Here is a 19,061-nt window from a genome sequence, read left to right as displayed (position 1 = left end):
AGGCAGAGTATGATTGAGGTGGGTACTTCTTGTCTTGTACTAGCCAATCACAAGGCAGGGTATGAATGGGAATGGGAATAAATGCAAGTGGAAAGGAGACAAATGCCTATAATCCTAATGTGAAAAACTGTTTTGCCTTACCTTGCTGCTACTGAAAAAAAAAAAAAATCTTTTTTATGCTTGTTTTATATGTCTGTAACAAATTATGTTTTATATGTTTTATATGTCTGCATACATTGTATCGGAAATGTAACATGTGTGTACGTATTACAAATAAGTACATATATTACATATTACATTTTATTTTTTACTTTTTACATTTTCAAAAAGTTTTGAAGTTCCCCTGCTGGGGGTCGAACCCTAACTTTGAACAGTAACTTGGTGTCTTAATGTTATGTCTTAATCATAACCGTTAAGCAAATGTTAAAACTAACCTCAACTCTAACTATAATCATAATTAGATAGGGGTGAGAGCACTCGCCCGCCTAATATATTACTTATGGCTATAACATAACATACATTACCTTTTTTCCTGGGGTCGATAAGTACTTTATTTTCGTTTTCTGATGAGACCGTGTTGAATATATACAGTAAAGTAGCCTACATACAGTACAGTGGTTTCTGCCTTTGGATATCATTACCTTACTCATTTCATAATTTCATGTTGCTTTATACTATTATTCTCCTATTATTCCCTGTAAGAATCATAATTGTGGATATACTACTATGATATACTAACTAGACCATATACCTCATGACCGCCATATTGAATCTTATCTGATGTCACTTCCTCCTCCAGACATACTACCACGGAGAGCCTATCAAGGTGCTTGTGAACATCACAAACTGCTCAAACAAGAACATAAAGAATGTTATCGTCTCCGGTAAGGACAGAGACATTCTTGTTCGACTACGCATTCAGGAAATACTATATTATAAACAAGAAAATACATCGAAATTACAGCCAAATGGGCAGTAGAACACAAGCTGTAATTTGACATTGGATGCCAAGGCTGCAGTGATTGTTGTCTTCAAGTGCTTTTGTGCACATAACTGCTTTGTAGAGAAATCAGAATCAGAATCAGAATCAGAATCAGAAAGGTTGGCTTGTTATTACCAAGTCGTTCTATTTCATTATGGCTGCCGCTCAGCGTCATTCTGCACGCACTTCACTTCGTGCACGCGCACTGAATAAAAAATTCCACAATGTACCTTTACATCCCAACATTCGTCTGGCCACACCCCTATCCGCTTACCTTCATAAGCAGGTGTGTGGTCACCTACTCGCCTCCTTCTTCACTTTCACCACAAGGAAGTGCCTTCGGTATGTAGCAGGGTGGATTATCCCTGCTTCGTGGGAACTGTGGTGCGCGGTCACTAGGTAGCGAGACACAGTAGCACTCTGGCCAGCTGCACCTCAGTCTTTGGGGTCCGGAGCGTCAACTGGAGACTGGCAGTGGGAGTGTATGAGGCCCAGGATTACTCTGGTCTTCCTCCCTCTCTCTGGGGCAGTCAGCAGTACTCCCCAACACACCCTCACCCTCCACAATTGTCTCCTTAGCCCTCCCACACCTAATGACTGGATGGTAAAGAAATAACTTGGTTCCCCCCGCAAGCAGTACCCTCCCTCAGTAACACCAGAAACCTTACAGTGGAAATGGAAGGTAGAATAGGAAGGGGTTAATGATATATATATTACCCGCATCAAAGGGTTAGGATTAGGGTTAGGTTCAATAAAAGACACGCACACAGTGCTCCCGTTCTGGATGGATGTTATTATAACTCAGCCTAGTTACAACAATGCTACGTCTGGTGATTACTGCACCATGGGTATCAACACAATGATTACACTGGCATAAATCAATTATAGTATTACACCCAGGGACCAAGTGCTCTCACGGTACCCAGACTAAGTGCTGCCCACGTCTGGGAGGAACACAGTATTTACCTCCTCTAAGGAATTACACATACACTGTTCCCGGTTGGTAATATGGGGAAGGAAGGGGGAGCATAGGGAAGGATAATAAAAGGGATTCACTGAACAGGAAATATTATGAAACACACACCTTATCACGCTCAAAGAAAAGGAATGAAATAAAAGAGTGAGCCCACAAAATACCGGTAAAGTCCTATCTTAATGCCGGCATATATTGTTCGGGGTACCCCTATGAAATGGTAGTAGCAACGTTACTTTCGCCCGCGGGCTGCACCACACTGTGTATTGTATAAGGAATCGGGAGCATCAATGCTCATTTGTACTCATCCGAAATGGCCGCCTCGCCACTCCACTGTTGTCCGGGAGGCAAGATGGCGTCGAACGCTCTCGGCGAGGATGTTAGCAGGCGGAGCTAGGCAGAGAGGCAGCGCCGGCTGAGAGCGTGTACTGAGCGATGACGACCCCTGCTGGATGGGCGGAACTCCCATCGGCCGCAGGCAGCCTGGTGCAGGTCTGAGTGAAGTCCTCCGGAGCAGGCTGAATGCAGGCAGCCGGTTGCAGGTCTGGTCGAAGTCAGCCGGAGCAGAATGGTCGTTGGCCCACGCTCGTCCTGGTGCGCGCACTCTATACCGCACACTGTAACTACTATAACTCGGTAGTTAAAGACTTGGATACTTGTTTAACCGCACGTTACTTATACCGCACACAGTAACTATCATAACCCGATTGCTAGTGCCTGGCTCTGCACTTATTGTTCATATACTACCGCTGGTACTGCTAGGATATCGTGTCCACTAGCCAGTACTGGTTATCACCCGTTGTCCTCTCACGGGGCCCTCTGGCATAATGTCAGCAACAGGGCTATGCAGAGCCCCCGTTAGCTGCGACTACTCGTTGTCCAAGTTCACTGCCGAAGAGAACGGCTTCCGCTGGTCTCTTCCATATATCACCTCCCAACTCTCTCCGCCACTCTCTGCCTGCTAGCGCCCCCTGCTGGTCCCGCCTGCCAGTCACAAGGGGAGACGCATTGTAGAATATGATTCAGTACTGTCATTTATAATCCATATTCCAGTGCTCTTCGGAAGGGGACGCTTGTGTCATTGTTCGTGTGAATATCAATGACACTAGTTAGAATGTCTTTGTGTACAAAAGGGATATAAAACACAGTCAGCAGTTCTGAATAATATACCATATTTTCCAGACTGCTACATTTCCCCCCACTTTGAACTTGCTAAGTCCTCTGCAAGTTAACAACAAAAACAAACGCATGCATGAAAACGGTCCTGAAACCAACAGTTTCACACATCGATTGACAATTACACATTATGCAGTTTTACACACTCCTTCAGGAGTTGGACACACTGTTCAGCGAACACACTCTTGAGCACGTAGTCCTGGCGATACCGAGCGGGTAGCCGACCTCTGGTGCTCCTCTGGGGCCGAGCGGGCTCCACTCTGGGGGGTTCCACCTCCCCCGCCTCCGACTCCGTGTCGGATTCTTCAGTGTCTGTCGGCGGGTCATGGACCACGGCCTCACCCTCCGGGGCCATCGGTGGACCGCCCGCGGCCTCCTCTTCAACTCCGTCTCCGCCTTCCTCCCCTTCTCCTCCCGATGGGGTCGACTCCGCGTCGGACCCAGCGTTCGCTGCCTCTTCCGGGGCGTCCCGCACGGGCCTGGGGTGGTTACACGCCCTAGGATGTGGTTCTCGGCGGCACCCGAAAGCATCTCCACTGTCTGACTCGGACGAGCTCCGCAGCGCCACAGGAGTCTGTCGAGGGGCCCTCACCCTTGCTTCTGGGTCGGAGGCTGGAAACGGACAGGTCTTGAGCTGGTCTCGATGCACGGTCCTCTCGGGGGCCCCCTGCTTCGGGCCTGACTGTGAACACGGGTGTCCCTTCGTGACTCTGCTCCACTACCACGTACGACGTAGGCTCCCACTTGTCTTGTATCTTGTTACGGCCCCGGGTCCGGTGGTCGCGTATCAGGACTCGGTCCCCTGCTCGCAGGAGTGCACCTCTGCTCTTCCTGTCGTAAATCCTCTTGCGTCGATGAGACGCCTGCTTCGCCGTGGCCTTGGCGGCCTCTGCAGCGGCCTTTAATCGCTCGTGATGACCCTGTACTCACTCGTCTAGGTCCCCCGCTCCCTCCTGGATGACGTCTCGCCCCCCCAGGACATCTCGGGGCATTCGGGCGTCTCTCCCGAAGAGCAGGTAGAAGGGGGAGTACCCCGTGGAGGAGTGCACATGGCAATTGTACGTGAGTACCAACTCGGGTAGGTGCTCTTTCCAGTCTCGCTTCTTCTCTGCGGGCAGACTCCGCAGCATGTCGTGCATGGTCCGGTTGAACCTCTCACATTGCCCATTCCCCTGAGGATGGTAAGGCGTGGTGCGGCTCTTGGAGATTCCGTACAGTCGGCAGAGTTCCTTGATGACGCTCGACTCGAAATTACGCCCTTGGTCGGCATGGAGTCGGGCAGGGCAACCACGCTCAAAGAAAAGGAATGAAATAAAAGAGTGAGCCCACAAAATACAGGTAAAGTCCTATCTTAATGCCGGCATATATTGTTCGGGGTACCCCTATGAAATGGTAGTAGCAACGTTACTTTCGCCCGCGGGCTGCACCACACTGTGTATTGTATAAGGAATCGGGAGCATCAATGCTCATTTGTACTCATCCGAAATGGCCGCCTCGCCACTCCACTGTTGTCCGGGAGGCAAGATGGCGTTGAACGCTCTCGGCGAGGATGTTAGCAGGCGGAGCTAGGCAGAGAGGCAGCGCCGGCTGAGAGCGTGTACTGAGCGATGACGACCCCTGCTGGATGGGCGGAACTCCCGTCGGCCACAGGCAGCCTGGTGCAGGTCTGAGTGAAGTCCTCCGGAGCAGGCTGAATGCAGGCAGCCGGTTGCAGGTCTGGTCGAAGTCAGCCGGAGCAGAATGGTCGTTGGCCCACGCTCGTCCTGGTGCGCACACTCTATACCGCACACTGTAACTACTATAACTCGGTAGTTAAAGACTTTTATACTTGTTTAACCGCACGTTACTTATACCGCACACAGTAACTATCATAACCCGATTGCTAGTGCCTGGCTCTGCACTTATTGTTCATATACTACCGCTGGTACTGCTAGGATATCGTGTCCACTAGCCAGTACTGGTTATCACCCGTTGTCCTCTCACGGGGCCCTCTGGCATAACGTCAGCAACAGGGCTATGCAGAGCCCCCCTTAGCTGCGACTACTCGTTGTCCAAGTTCACTGCCGAAGAGAACGGCTTCCGCTGGTCTCTTCCATATATCACCTCCCAACTCTCTCCGCCACTCTCTGCCTGCTACCGCCCCCTGCTGGTCCCGCCTGCCAGTCACAAGGGGAGACGCATTGTAGAATATGATTCAGTACTGTTATTTATAATCCATATTCCAGTGCTCTTCGGAAGGGGACGCTTGTGTCATTGTTCGTGTGAATATCAATGACACTAGTTAGAATGTCTTTGTGTACAAAAGGGATATAAAACACAGTCAGCAGTTCTGAATAATATACCATATTTTCCAGACTGCTACAGGTAGATCCCACACTTGACGAGGTTGTTAGCTGAAGAAAGTTGAGACGTGTTTACATTTTTTCTTGCTTTTTTCTTCTCGCATATATTTGAAAAAAAAGTCATAATGTCTACTTCGGAGGGTCGCGCACGCAACGCCACTCTTCACCAGAGGTTCTCCATTGCCGCCTCTGTCGTGCGTCTTGGAGCAGGGTTGAGGCCTCTCTCGTGGTCGGCAGCCACGCCCGGTAGGCGTCCGATGGGTAGTTTGCCTCTCCAAGGAGCTGGTGCACCAGTGCCGTCTCCTGTGCGATGGCCTGGTTCCGGCTCTGGTTCCTCTGCTTCCGGGGAGTCGTCCGCTGTTGGGCGGCCGGCTCCTTTGAGACGCAAACTTTTTGCGTCAGCTCGCTCCCGTCGCAAGATGGTGGCTTGCAGACGCGAACGGCCTGGTTTTGGTGAGTTGCTGGAGCCAGATGAGGATGCGTCGGTCTCTACATGCCCGATGGAGACAGAGGACTACATGATAGAGGCGGACGGGTTCTTGTTTGAAGGCCCGGTGGAGACGTGTCCCCTGCCTGTCCAGGTAACACTGGAGGGGGGTGAGATGTCTCCTTGGGGTTCCCCGCCCGCAGATGTTGGGTTAGAACCTCCGACTCGGCGGCGGGATGCCCTGCTATCAGCCACATTAGAATGTGGCTCCTTGACCAGTAGTCTGCTGTATGTGAGGGACGCGGGCTCGGAGGAGGAAAGTATGCAGGGGGAACTGCGTGCTTTGTTTCCCGAGCTCATGGCGGCGGCGGCAGTCGCAAACGGCGTGCCGCTGCCGCAGCCACTGCCTGTTCCTGTCCCTGATGATCTCATAGGTCATCTATGGCAACGTCGCCCGGTGAGAGGGGTGGACGTTGTCTACCCATTTTTCCCCTCAATGGCGGCCTATGTCCGTCAGGGCCAGGTGGTCTCCCACATCATGGGCCTTACTCCCGCCTACGTGCAAGTCACGCGGGTGGCGGGTTTGGTAAACGGCATGAAGGAGGGCGTGCCACGGCTTTATAGGCCGATGGCGGCGCTCCTTTGTCCGGAGGTGGTGTGGGAGCCGTTACTGAAGCCGGTTCCCCAAGGGAAATCGGCGAGGCGGTTGGCATATTGGAGCGACCAGTCATTTATCACCGGAACACAATCTCTAGCTGCCGCGTCTAACATCGCGCAGCTGGCGAGATTCATGTCCGGGATATTGACGGGCGGCACGGAGCTGACTGATTTACAGCATGATCAGCTCGCCCAGTCGGCAGGAGCCATCCTGCATCTGACTCAGCCGCAGGCTATAGCCGCTGGGAAAGTGCGCGCCCTGGCCACTCTGATCCAGCGCCACCTTAGGCTGGAGCAGGCGCGTGTGCCGGAGAAGAAGAGGACTCCACTTCTGACGGCACCCCTCTCCGATGCTGGACTATTCGGGACGGCACTGCAGCTGATGACCTCAACCTGCAGGGAGATGCAGGAGGAATGCTCCGTGCTCCAGCCTCATTTCCCCCCGCCCGATGTTGCCGGTGGAGTCAGACGGCCGCCGCGTCGTCGAGGTTCCTCCGCCGTGGCCGCCACTGCCGCCACCGCCACTGCTGGACCTTCAGCGAAAAAGGCCAGGAGGAGAGAGGGCGCCTCCGCCACTGCAGCCGGCCCATCTACGCCCGGAGGTGATGGTAGGGATCGTCGAGACTAGCCGCCGATCGTTTACCGTCCCTCCGGGGCTCCACGGGGTGGGAAGCCCCGAGCGGCTCGTGGCAGGGTCGCTAAGACTCAGTGACTTTTTCCCTCTGTGGTCCCCCCCCTGTTTCCCTTCCCGGCCCGCTATGATTTTGTTCGAAAATAAAGAGTCCCCTCTAAAGGGGGACTGTATTTTTTGTTAACAAACTGTGTTTATTCACCAAACATATGATGGGGTTGCAACGTGTGAATCTTTCGCTAGTATGGGTTGATAGGAGGGCTAGATGTTACATTCATGTTAGAGCTTAAGCAAAGCCTGCAGCCTACACTCGGTTGAAAAAAGGTTTTTTTCTGCCTCGACCTGAATCTCCACATAAAGGTAGAGGTTAGTTGTGTGCTCTGTTGCTTACACAGTGATATTGAGCTGCAACACTATTGTGTTGGGTTTGCAGTAATGCTCGTATGAAAACGTACCGCGGCTCAGCCGCTCTCTCTCTCTATCAATGTTTTTCTGTGTTACAACATGGATGCGGGTGTAGGATTCACACACACACACACAACTTGGTCTTGCTATAAACCCTGTTCACAGATGTGTCTGTGGTTAGCGTGCATTGTATTAGCGTGCGCTATTCATTGGCATTGCTACTAAAGGTATCATATGGCTATTGTTGTTGTTGTATGCAAGGGTTGGGCTTGTGAGGGGGTGACGGATAAACCCCTCTTCTGATTGGTCAGGGGGTTTATTGGCCTCTCTTTTTCGTTCAGTCAGGGCCAAGCTGTTAGGCGGCTTGGCAGGGAGGGGGGGGGGGGGGGGAAGGGTTTCCCAGACTCTGCACCCATCACAGGCGTTTGAGTCTTGGGTTTCCCCCCGTCATAGCACACGTCACTAGGCACGTTGCTATTGGACGATGACTTCCGTGAGTTTAGACCCGTATGTAGGGTCTGTTGTTGTCAAGTGTCGGGGCAGAGCGTAGGAACTTAATGTTCTACTACGCTCGATATACACGTAACTTGAGTCGGTTGGTCACATGACTCAATGTTACCGTGACTTTTCAATCTATGGCTCACGTGGGAAGTCTCTCTGAGGAGTTCCGTCTCTCGTCTGTGGTAGGGATGACGGGATATAAAAATGTAAAAAAAAATTACCCTCGGCTGCGTCACGTGGGATTCATGTCAGTCGGTGTTTCTTTCTTTTTTAATATAAAAGTGTGGAGAATGTGAAGCGCGACAACCTTCTTGTCGTTCTCCCAGGCGCCTTGAAGGATCAATGTGGGGTCTGTTAGACTGTCCATTGATATGTTTTGGGTCCCGACGCATACATAGTGCTGGCTCGGGGTGTTTCTATTCAGAATCATGCGGGTGGCTAGTACGCCTTGGTTACTTGTTGTTAAAACAGCGTTTTTATAAAGCAACTGGGATGGGGGATTTTTTCCTTTTCCGAGAGCCTGTTACTGGGTCTCGACGGATTCTCGTTCATATCTGGGGGATGTTAACGGAATAGATCGGAACATAGGTAGAGGGGTCTCACGCCCTTGGGGTGGGCCACCGAGCGCGGTGTAAACAGGACCGTCTGGGTGGCGCCCTCTTTTCATGTTTTAGATCAACACACATATCTGCCCCTTCTCCTGGAGTAGGCATGTCGGCGTGGTTAGGACACGGGACTGGTTCTGGTCACGCTGGTCCAGGTCAGTTAACCCGGTGTCTGCCGGGGATGCAGATCTGCTGTTCTGGTACCCTGAGGGACTTGGGCTTTTTTCAGGGGGAAGAATGCCGGGTCGGCCCGGGTGTCACGGGGTTAGGCGTTATGGAGACCCTTTGTTGGGTACACTTTGTACCTGGCACTATTATAAGGGGCTGGTTCTCCTTTCTTCGCTCCTCTCTCACGCATGGCGAAGAGGGGGCTGTTGGGGTGGTCTTCTGGACCTCCTCTGGTAACCCTGTGTGCTTCCCGAGCCGCCGGGCCCGGTCCGAAGTAATGTTTCGTTGAAACCGTAGGCCTGGGATAACCCTTTTTTGGAAACTGAAACACTTGTGCTGCGGTATAGCTGGTGTATACCCGCAGGTGTGTTTTGGAGTTTTTTCTTGAGGGGTTATAGGAACAACCACCGTCTGTGTACCGAGAGGGTGGTTGATTCCCTGGTGTGTTGGAGCAGAGTCAACTCCCGGGTTACCCGGTTGAGTGTGCCCCTGCAGGTTCATGACGTCTGCCAATCGTGTCAGCCTTCTCTGCCTCGACCCCTCTGGGTGGTTTTTTTTTTATGGAGGCTTTGTCATGGTGCTCAACAACGCCAGCATACGCCCCTTCCGCCGGGGGGGCTGTTTTCAGTTGACTCCTTTGGCGCCTGTCTCGTCCGCAGTGCTCAAGGCTCAGGTCTACAGCCTGCTGCCTGGTTTCCTCAGTGCGCTGCCTGCTTCCATTGGTTAACCTTTTTTGAGTGCTTTACGGCCATGCTGACTGCCTGTGTTGCAGGGTCAGTGTGCCAGGCGGTGTACTATTGGGGGGAAAGGGCCCGCTCTTGGAGGGGCCCTATCCGAATACGCTGGCGATGTGGGGGGCGGTCTCACTAAGTGACCGCCTGGTGGGGTCTTGATGCCTGGCGTCATTGACCTCTCCGGGCCCCCTTTTTCCAGGGGATCCAGTCCCTTCGTGGGTCTGGGTCTTCCTTCGCGCTCCGCTGCTACGGCCTTGCCATGGGGTTGAGTTTGCTCTTGACCCCGTGATTTTGGGGGCAGTAACAGGTAGGGATGTCCCGATCCGATGACGTGATCGGGATCGGCGTCGATCACGTGCTTTTCAGAGGATCGGGGATCGGGAAAAAATAATAATAAAAATCGGCAGTCAAAAAAAGAAAAATTTTATTCAACAAACATGACCATGTCCACGTCTTAAACTCATACAGAGGCCTTAGTTTTGGTTTAAAATTACATATAATATATCATCATTAATGTATTTATTGTCACACAGAGCAGAATAATTGTCCACAACAAACACATTCCCTTTAATTTACACCGTTGCAACAAACACATTCCCTTTAATTTAGACCGGCTACCGCTACACGCTCCACATCACAACAACAGTACAACACGTCGCTCCCGAAACACGGTTAATATCCACTGACTTGAGCAGCTAGACTTAATGTCAGAGGTTTGGAACTAAGCATTTTAAAATAGAAAGTCAAGCCAGTTGCAATGTTTGCAAGGAGGACAGGCTGGAGGCGAAGTTTTCAGTCCTAACTTTTCACCTGGAGGATAACGTGACTGAGGATTATCGTCGGCGTTTCAGACCAGAATGGACCATTACGTAAGTCGAACACTGAATGTATACTAATGTGCAAACATATATTGAAACTTTTAATATTTCTCATATGAAGCAGAAGCACATTTCTCAGGGTGAATGTAATAACAAAAGCCTCCGCGCTCGCGCCTCGGACTATAGGCACCAGATGGGCTTGTCTCGCTCTGCCAGTTTCTGACAAAAATGCATCAAAATTGATTACTAATGTGAAAGATCGGATCGGAAACGATCGGATCGATAGATATTTAAAATCACATGATCGGGATCGGATCGGGAGCAAAAAAAGGCGATCGGGACATCCCTAGTAACAGGGGTTGTTCTTTCCGTTCGTTTCCTGGTGGCATGCGGGTTGTGCGTGTGCGTAGTCATGGGGTCAAGCCACGGTCTGCTCACCCTGTGCATTGAGTTGCTTGAGTTCCTCTTCGCACGGTCGGATCCGTCTCCCTCCCGTCCTCCAATAGGGAGGGTATCCCTCCATTAGGGAGGGTCAGGGGGCTCGGTCCTCCCCGGTCTGATGGTTGTGGGGGGCCTCAGCGGGGTACATTTGTCGAGCTTTGGCTCCCGCTCAGCTCCTCTTGTGCAGAATGACGCTGAGCAGCAGCCATAATGAAATAGAACGTAAGGTTATGTATATAACCAAGTTCTATGAAGTATGGTGACGCTCAGCGTCAGGACGCCGATGCGGCCCTTGATCTCACCTTGTGGTGAAAGTTTGGGAAGGAGGCGAGTAGGTGACCACACACCTGCTTATGAAGGTAAGCGGATAGGGGTGTGGCCAGACGAATGTTGGGATGTAAAGGTACATTGTGGAATTTTTTATTCAGTGTGCGTGCACGAAGTGAAGTGCGTGCAGAATGACGCTGAGCGTCACCATAATTCATAGAACTTGGTTATATACATAACCTTACGTTTTCACATACAAGGAATTTGATTTGGCATTTTCGGTGCGACATTAATGGACAGACAATACCGGACAGATAAGATAACAACGTGGAATAAAACAAAATGGAATATAAGCTAAGTTAAAATAGAAGCACAATAGAATAGAATAGAATAGAATTATGAAATAAAAGTAGGCCAGGGCTGTACAACTGTAAAATAAAAATGTGGAATAAAATACAATGGGATATAAACTAAATGAAAATACAAGCACAATAGAATATAATAAGGCCAGTGCTGTACAATTGTGCACAATGTGATCAAGTATATACACGAATTAGAATAAAACAACAATACAGTGGGATGGAATATTTAGCAGGGCTGTGCAATTGGGCAGTTATGTGCAAAGTGTGAACAGTGAAGTATGAACTAGTATGAAGAGTTTGATTGTATTTAAAAATATGTAGTCCAGTGGGGGGTGTCAGTGGGGGTCCCGAGCCTTGTTGATGAGGCTCACTGCAGAGGGGAATAAACTAAATCATGCATTTAGTAAAACATTCCCAGTTTTACAATAATTGAAAAATTCTGTTTAAAAAATATATATTTCCAATGAATACTCCATTCCTGGCTTAGAACACACATAACAACATATTTCCAATGAATACTCCTGGCTTAGAACACACATAACAACATATTTCCAATGAATACTCCATTCCTGGCTTAGAACAGGCATAACTCAGTGTCAAACAGCTTTCTCTCTTGTGTTTCTCAGTGGACCAGGTGGCGAACGTGGTGTTATATTGCAACGACAGCTACGCCAAAATCGTGGCCATTGAGGAGTACGGGTAAGGTCGGATCGATTCCCACATTATTACGTTATTTTTGTTTGTTTTTAATAGCAAGCATTAGCTCTTCATCTTTCATGTGCAATATTGTTTTTTTCCTTTCTTTTGTATAATGTCTTTTTTTGGGATGATTGTAATAAGTTAGGTTATTGTATTGTGTATAATATGTGTATGTATGTGTGCATGTGTGTGCATGTGTATATGTATGTATGTATATGTGTGTGTATATAATTATATATGTATGTATGTGTATGTATGTGTACGTGTATTGTGTGCATGTGTATGTTTATTTGTATGTGTATATATTGATATGTGGTACTTCGGACCCCCGGAAGACTAGCTGGTGCCATTGGCATCAGCTAATGGGGATCCTTTTAATAAACAATAAACAATAAACAATAAACAATAAACACGTCAAAATGTATGGCAATTGCTCTAAGACTAGAGCTTGACACTTATCCTGAAATTACATAAGGACACTTTTCAGCTGCGACCAGCAACTCTACAGCTCGCAGTAGTGTAATCATTATAATCAGTATTGTCTCTCAGGGGGCTAGTTGCCAGCTTCTCTGAATAAACCTGAAATAAAACAATCTTGTATAATTGTTTTCATACCACACCAAACTTCAAATCCAACATAATTCATTCTACATCCAATCAGCCATTAAATCAATTGTTCTGTAAAAACTGAAAAAGGGAGATGAAGTGGTCACAATACATAAACATGTGTTATGCTGTAATTTAATTAAGCATTACAACCATAGATATATAACACTAGATGGCTTATCCCGCTGCTGGCCAACGGAGACCGACGTTGCCACATGGTGGCCATCTTGCGAGGGTGGAGCACGCCCACTCATAACATGCATGTCTATGTTGCATGTACTATTGAAATAACCATAGCTTGCTAAATTTTCAACCGTTTGGTTTGTTAAAAACGTCAGAGATGTAGTTCATACTGCATACTTATAATGGACTTTGATATGAAAAAATATTAAATTATAAAAAGAATTATTCCAAGCAAATCATAGCCACGTTAGTCAAGTCAAGTCAAGTCAGTTTTATTTATATAGCACATTTACAAATGACTAACAGCCAAACCAAAGTGCTTTACAACATGAAAAAACACACATAATGCAATAAAATACACTAAAATTACAAAAAGGTAGAGTACAGTACATATAAGAAAGCAAGGGCAAAGTGCAATAAAAAAGAGACAGGAAAATTGGATAAAAAGTCCAGAGTGACAGCGGACGTCATGTATAAATGCTAGGCTAGCTCTGGTCAAAGGCCAGGGAGAAGAGGTGTGTTTTGAGCAAGGATTTAAAAACCTCTAGGCTCTGGGCAGATCTTATGTGGGGGGGAGGCTGTTCCAGGCAGCAGCAACAAAGGCTCTATCTCCCCTAGTTTTAAGCCTGGTCCTAGGCACCTCCAGCAGCAGCTGGTCAGCAGACCTTAGGGCTCTGGATGGGGTGAGGTGATTTAGGAGCTCAGCTAAGTACAGTGGAGCCAGCCCGTGTAGTGCTTTAAAAACAGTAAAAGTTTTAAATCAATACGGAAACGGACAGGGAGCCAGTGGAGAGAAGCCAGAACTGGTGTGATGTGGTCACGTTTCCTGATACCGGAAAGCAGACGGGCAGCCGCATTTTGTACCAGTTGCAGGCGACGGAGCAGCAACTGGTCAATGCCGACATACAACGCATTGCAGTAATCCAGCCGGGTCGAGATAAAGGCATGGATCACCCTCTCCAGATCCTTCTGGGAGAGGTATGGTTTGGTCTTGGCCAGAAGTCTGAGGTGGAAAAAGCTAGTTTTAACCACAGAACTAACCTGCTTATCAAATAAAAAATGTCTGTCAAAGATTACTCCAAGGTTTCTGACAGAGGAGCGGATGTTTGAGCCCAGAGGGCCTAGGGCATTGGCACTAGGGTCAGGCGAATCATTACTAAATAAAATTATCTCTGTTTTGCGCTCATTTAAGTTGAGAAAGTTTGCACTCATCCATAGTTTAATGTCAGCCAGGCAATCTAACAGTGGTTGTAATGTAACCTTGCCTTTTGCTTGTAGGGGTAAATAGATCTGCACATCGTCGGCAAAGCAATGGAAGGACATGTTGTGCTTTGCAATGATTGAGCCTAAGGGCAACATATATAATAAAAAAAGGATGGGGCCCAGTATCAACCCCTGGGGCACCCCACAGCAGTGGCGGCCGCCACTGGGGGGCGCTAGGGCGCCGCCCCCCCCCTGGTAAAGAGAGCAGGAGAAGAAGAAAATGTTTTATTTTTATTTTTATTTTAGACCCCTAAAAATAAAATAAACATGTTTAAAATGAATAATATTTACTCATTTTAAGTATGTTTGTGTTTCCAATGCACAATATAATGTTAAAATATAAAATATTAATAATCGTTTTCCTGAACAGGAAGTGACGATTCTGTCTGATAAAGAACGTTCCATTACCTTAGCCACATTTCTCCTGCCGTATTTCTCTCGGGCTAGACGTAATAGCGCTCTGAGTGCGCGTCACTGTTTCATCGCTGTATCCGTCGCAGCCAATCAGTGCGTAACGCGTTGTGCGTTGAAATATGATGTTTATGATGGAAGCCGGGCGCGATTTGAAGCGGTCTAGCCTAGCAGCGTCAAGACTTTTCCGTAGCCGCATTTCGCGGAGACGCTCTCTGATTGGCCGACGTCAGTTTTTTTTTCCGTAGCAGCATTTCGCGGAGACGCTCTCTGATTGGCCGAATCCACTTTCTATGTTCCAATTCTAGGTTGGTGGTAGAGATAGTTGTGTTGTTGTGAGATGCAGCTATTTGTCTTAGAGCGTGACTGCAAGTTCTTTCGACGGTTAAGCTTAGGCACTCTTTCAAAGTTGGTTAAAGTTAGAGTTTGTCTTAGAGCATGGCCAGGTAGTTTGCAGTCTGTTCGACGCGGAAATGGACAAAGAAATCAAGTACTGTCTTGTTGTGTGGTGCTAACAGCTAACAAGCTATATGGCGGATGCAGTCTGGACAGTGGACAGTGGTCTGGATATACATCATCAACAGCGGATTATACACTTTATAAAGCCCACCACGTTTCAATTAAACAAAGTGAGTTAATGCTGTTGTGTTGTGATGCAGCTATTTGTTGTTAGCTCACACAGTACTTGTTGGCTATAAGCTATATATGGATGCAGTGTGGAGGGACATGCACAATGGACAATGGAGTGGATATACTTTATCAAGCCCTTCTGCCTGCTCTGCTGTCAACTTAACAACAACAAGGTAGATTTGCGATATCGCTCCTCTCTCTCTCTCTCTCTCTCTCTCTGTCTCTCTCTCGCTCGCTCGCTCTCTCTCTCTCTCTCTCTCTCTCTCTCTCGCTCTCTCTCTCCCTCTCTCTCTCTCTCTCCCTCTCTCTCTCCCTCTCTCGCTCTCTCTCTCTCTCGCTCTCTCTCTCTCTCCCTCTCTCTCGCTCTCTCTCTCTCTCGTTCTCTCTCCCTCTCTCGCTCTCTCTCTCTCTCTCTCTCTCTCTCCCTCTCTCTCCCTCTCTCTCTCTCTCTCCCTCTCTCTCTCTCTTGCTCTCTCTCGCTCTCTCTCTCTCTCTCACAATCCTGTGTCTCCGAGAAATGCGGCTATGAAATGCTGAGATGATAATAGCACTTCAAAACGCGCTGCTGTGTTGTGAACTATATAACATTAATTTCGCTGCTGCTGATGCATAATGTATGAATGAATGAATGGTGAGTTGTTTAAAATGACAACATATACATGTGTTAATTATTTATTGGATTGATCCGAGAGACAGAGAGAGAGATTGCTCCAGAGCATTTATTAACGTTATGTTACATTTTCAACTCGACCTAACGTCAGTTGCGACCCACCAATGGAACATAGTACCAGCCGCCACTGCCCCACAGGTAAGAGTGGCCGCTGAAGAGAAGAATTCTCCAAGCTGGACTGAGAAGCTCCGGCCAGGCAGGTAGGACTTAAACCAGCGTAGGGCAACGCCTGTGATGTGCCAACATATTTTTCCAGGCGCGACAATAAGACAGTGAGGTCTATAGTGTCGAAGGCGGCTGTGAGGTCTAAAAGCACGAGAATGGCAGGATTTCCAGAATCGGCAGCTAAAATGAGATAATTTTTTACTCTCAGGAGGGCTGTTTCGGTGCTATGGTGCGGTTTAAAGCCAGACTGAAAATTTTCGTGGATTTTATATACATCTAAAAACAGTTGTAACTGGAGGTAAACTGCTCGCTCCAGGACTTTTGACAGGAAGGGTAGTTGGGAAATAGGCCTGAAGTTTGATAGAATAGAGGGATCAAGGTTTTTCTTTTTTATCAGGGGTTGAATCACAGCATGTTTAAAAGCGGTTGGGACACAGCCAGAGCGAGTGGCGCGCAGGGGCATGGTAATTTTTACGTGGGCACTTAAGGTAAACACAACAGGTGAATGGTCAGAAAGACCTGAAGCACAGATGTCTGTTATGGAGACAGATACAGCAAACGATAACACAAGCAGGGCCGCCTGGGAGAAATGTGAGGCCCTGTGCAAGATTTAAACGCGAGCCCCCCCCCCCCCCCCCCTAAAAGGTAAAAAAAAGAAAAAGTCAACATATTCTTAAATAATAGCGCTGCCCGAGGCTGGGCATGATACAGTCAACATATAGCAAGAGAGAGTGCGAGAGAGAGCTCCCGTTCTACAGTCAATATACAGTGTTATCGCAATGCCCCTGACCCTCCACCAGAGCAAGGAGAGAGAGAGAGAGAGAGAGAGAGAGAGAGAGAGAGAGAGAGAGAGAGAGAGAGAGAGAGAGAGAGAGAGAGAGAGAGAGAGAGAGAGAGAGAGAGACACATTGGAAAGAAACAACCCAAAACCAGAGCCAATTGAAATTCTATTTGGCCCTAAACAGAGAGTACACAGTGGCAGAATACCTGAGCACTGTGACTGACCCAATACTAAGAAGATCCTTGACTAGGTACAGACTCAGCGAGCACAGCCTAGCCATCGAGAAAGGCCGCCATAGGCAGACCTGGCTCCCAAGCGAAGACAGACCCACTGCACACAAGATGAGGTGGAAACCGAGCTCCACTTCTTAACAACCTGCCCACTATACCAAGACATATACTTCCCACAAATTGCAAACACCCAAAGAGACTTTGAAAACATGGACAATAACTCAAAACTCCCATACCTACTGGGAGAAATACAAGAATGTGAAATAAAGCTCATTTGAATTGAAGAGAGAGAGATAGATAGAGCATGTCTGTGTGTGTTAGAAAGAGAGAGATAGAGAGAGAGCATGTGTGTTTGTGTTAGAAAGAGAGAGAAATATAAAGAGAGAGCATGTCATTTTGTGTGTTAGAGAGAGATATAGAGCATGTCTGTGTGTGTTAGAAAGAGAGAGAGAGAGAGAGCATGTGTGTTTGTGTGTTAGAGAGAGAGAGCATGTCTGTGTGTGTGTGTGTTAGAGAGAGAGAGCATGTATGAGAGAGATAAGCAAGACAGCTAAGATGAGCCCCTAAAGGATATTCAACTTTTAATGGAAGAACAAAACAGAAGGAAAAAATAACTTCACAAAGGCAACATGAATATACATAGATCCAAAAGGACAAAGATCAACACTTAAATCCAAAGAGAAGAGGGTCTATACCAGAGAAAACAAAGTAGCAAGGAGCCAACGGCCGACATCAGCTAAATAGGCTAACTGCAAATAGAGTAGCCAGGTACTGACACCAGGTACACACTGTTAGCTACAACAGCTAGCCGGCCCGTTTGTCTCAATATAACGTTAGCTACGTTAGCTAGCCGGCCCGCTTTGGCTCAATATAACATTAGCTACAACAGCTAGCCGGCCCGTTTGGCTCAATATAACGTTAGCTACGTTAGCTAGCCGGCCCGCTTGGCTCAATATAACATTAGCTACAACAGCTAGCCGGCCCGTTTGGCTCAATATAACGTTAGCTACGTTAGCTAGCCGGCCCGCTTAGCTCAATATAACATTAGCTACAACAGCTAGCCGGCCTGTTTGGCTCAATATAACGTTTGCTACGTTAGCTAGCCGGCCCGCTTTGGCTCAATATAACATTAGCTACAACAGCTAGCCGGCCCGTTTGGCTCAATATAACGTTAGCTAGCCGGCCCACTTGGCTCAACATAACGTTAGCCAACATAACGTTAGCCTTAGCCACGATAGCTAGCCGGCCCGAGAGAGAGAGAGAGAGAGAGAGAGAGATATCCACGGCAGGAATAGAATAGAGTGCATTAAAAACTCACCAAACGTCCAAGAGGATGGAGACAACCGCGTGGAGTTGACGAAGTTCATCTGCCGAATGACCGTCCTCTTCATCTTGGCAGCTAACGCTAGTTAGCCTTTAGCTAAGCTAGCTACTAGCCGACATGGCTATCACGACTGAACCACACGTTAGCACTCAATATTATAACGTAGCTAAAGCTAACTAGCTGTCCCTGCCTTTAGCTAAGCCGACATGGCTAGCCTGACTGAACTGTCTAACATGCAACAACTTTCATCTTCAGTCCATCTGCCGAACGACCGTCCTCTTCGTCTTGGCTGGCATAAGCATAACCTCCAATGCTGCACGCGCGAAATAGTCAAACGCAGCTGACGCACGCCGGCCGACTGTACACATGTAACCCCTCCCTTCGTTGAAACCAATAGTATGTCTGCTGCAGAGCCCCAGAGCTCCAATAGTGAGTATGTCTGCTGCAGAGCCGCAGAGCCAGGAACAAGTCAGACACATTCTACAAACGTGTCTAATGTGAAATATATAAGCATATAAGCAAAACTAGATTTTAGGTCTGTGATGAAAAAGGGCCTTGCGGGAAGGGGAGCCTCGCAAAAAAAAAAAAAAAAAACATGAACATTAAAATC

The 19,061-nt window shown here is 48.1% G+C and overlaps 1 protein-coding gene across 1 annotated transcript in view; it reads left to right on the top strand.

The window, feature by feature from the left end:
* The window catches only part of saga (S-antigen; retina and pineal gland (arrestin) a), a gene marked incomplete at both ends in the record, with an annotated part of 78,501 nt that overhangs the window by 17,422 nt on the left and 42,018 nt on the right, over positions 1 to 19,061 (top strand). The window contains 2 exons of the mRNA XM_084327776.1: positions 800 to 884; positions 12,116 to 12,188. Of these exons, the coding sequence (XP_084183902.1) occupies positions 800 to 884; positions 12,116 to 12,188 (158 nt within the window). The remainder of the gene's footprint in view (positions 1 to 799; positions 885 to 12,115; positions 12,189 to 19,061) is intronic.

This window comes from Notolepis coatsorum (genome assembly GCF_963971535.1).
Source record: "Notolepis coatsorum genome assembly, chromosome: 13".
NCBI classification, from domain to species: Eukaryota; Metazoa; Chordata; class Actinopteri; order Aulopiformes; family Paralepididae; genus Notolepis; species Notolepis coatsorum.
The sequence above is the reverse complement of the archived record's forward strand: the minus strand, read 5'-3'. Positions and strand labels throughout refer to the sequence as shown.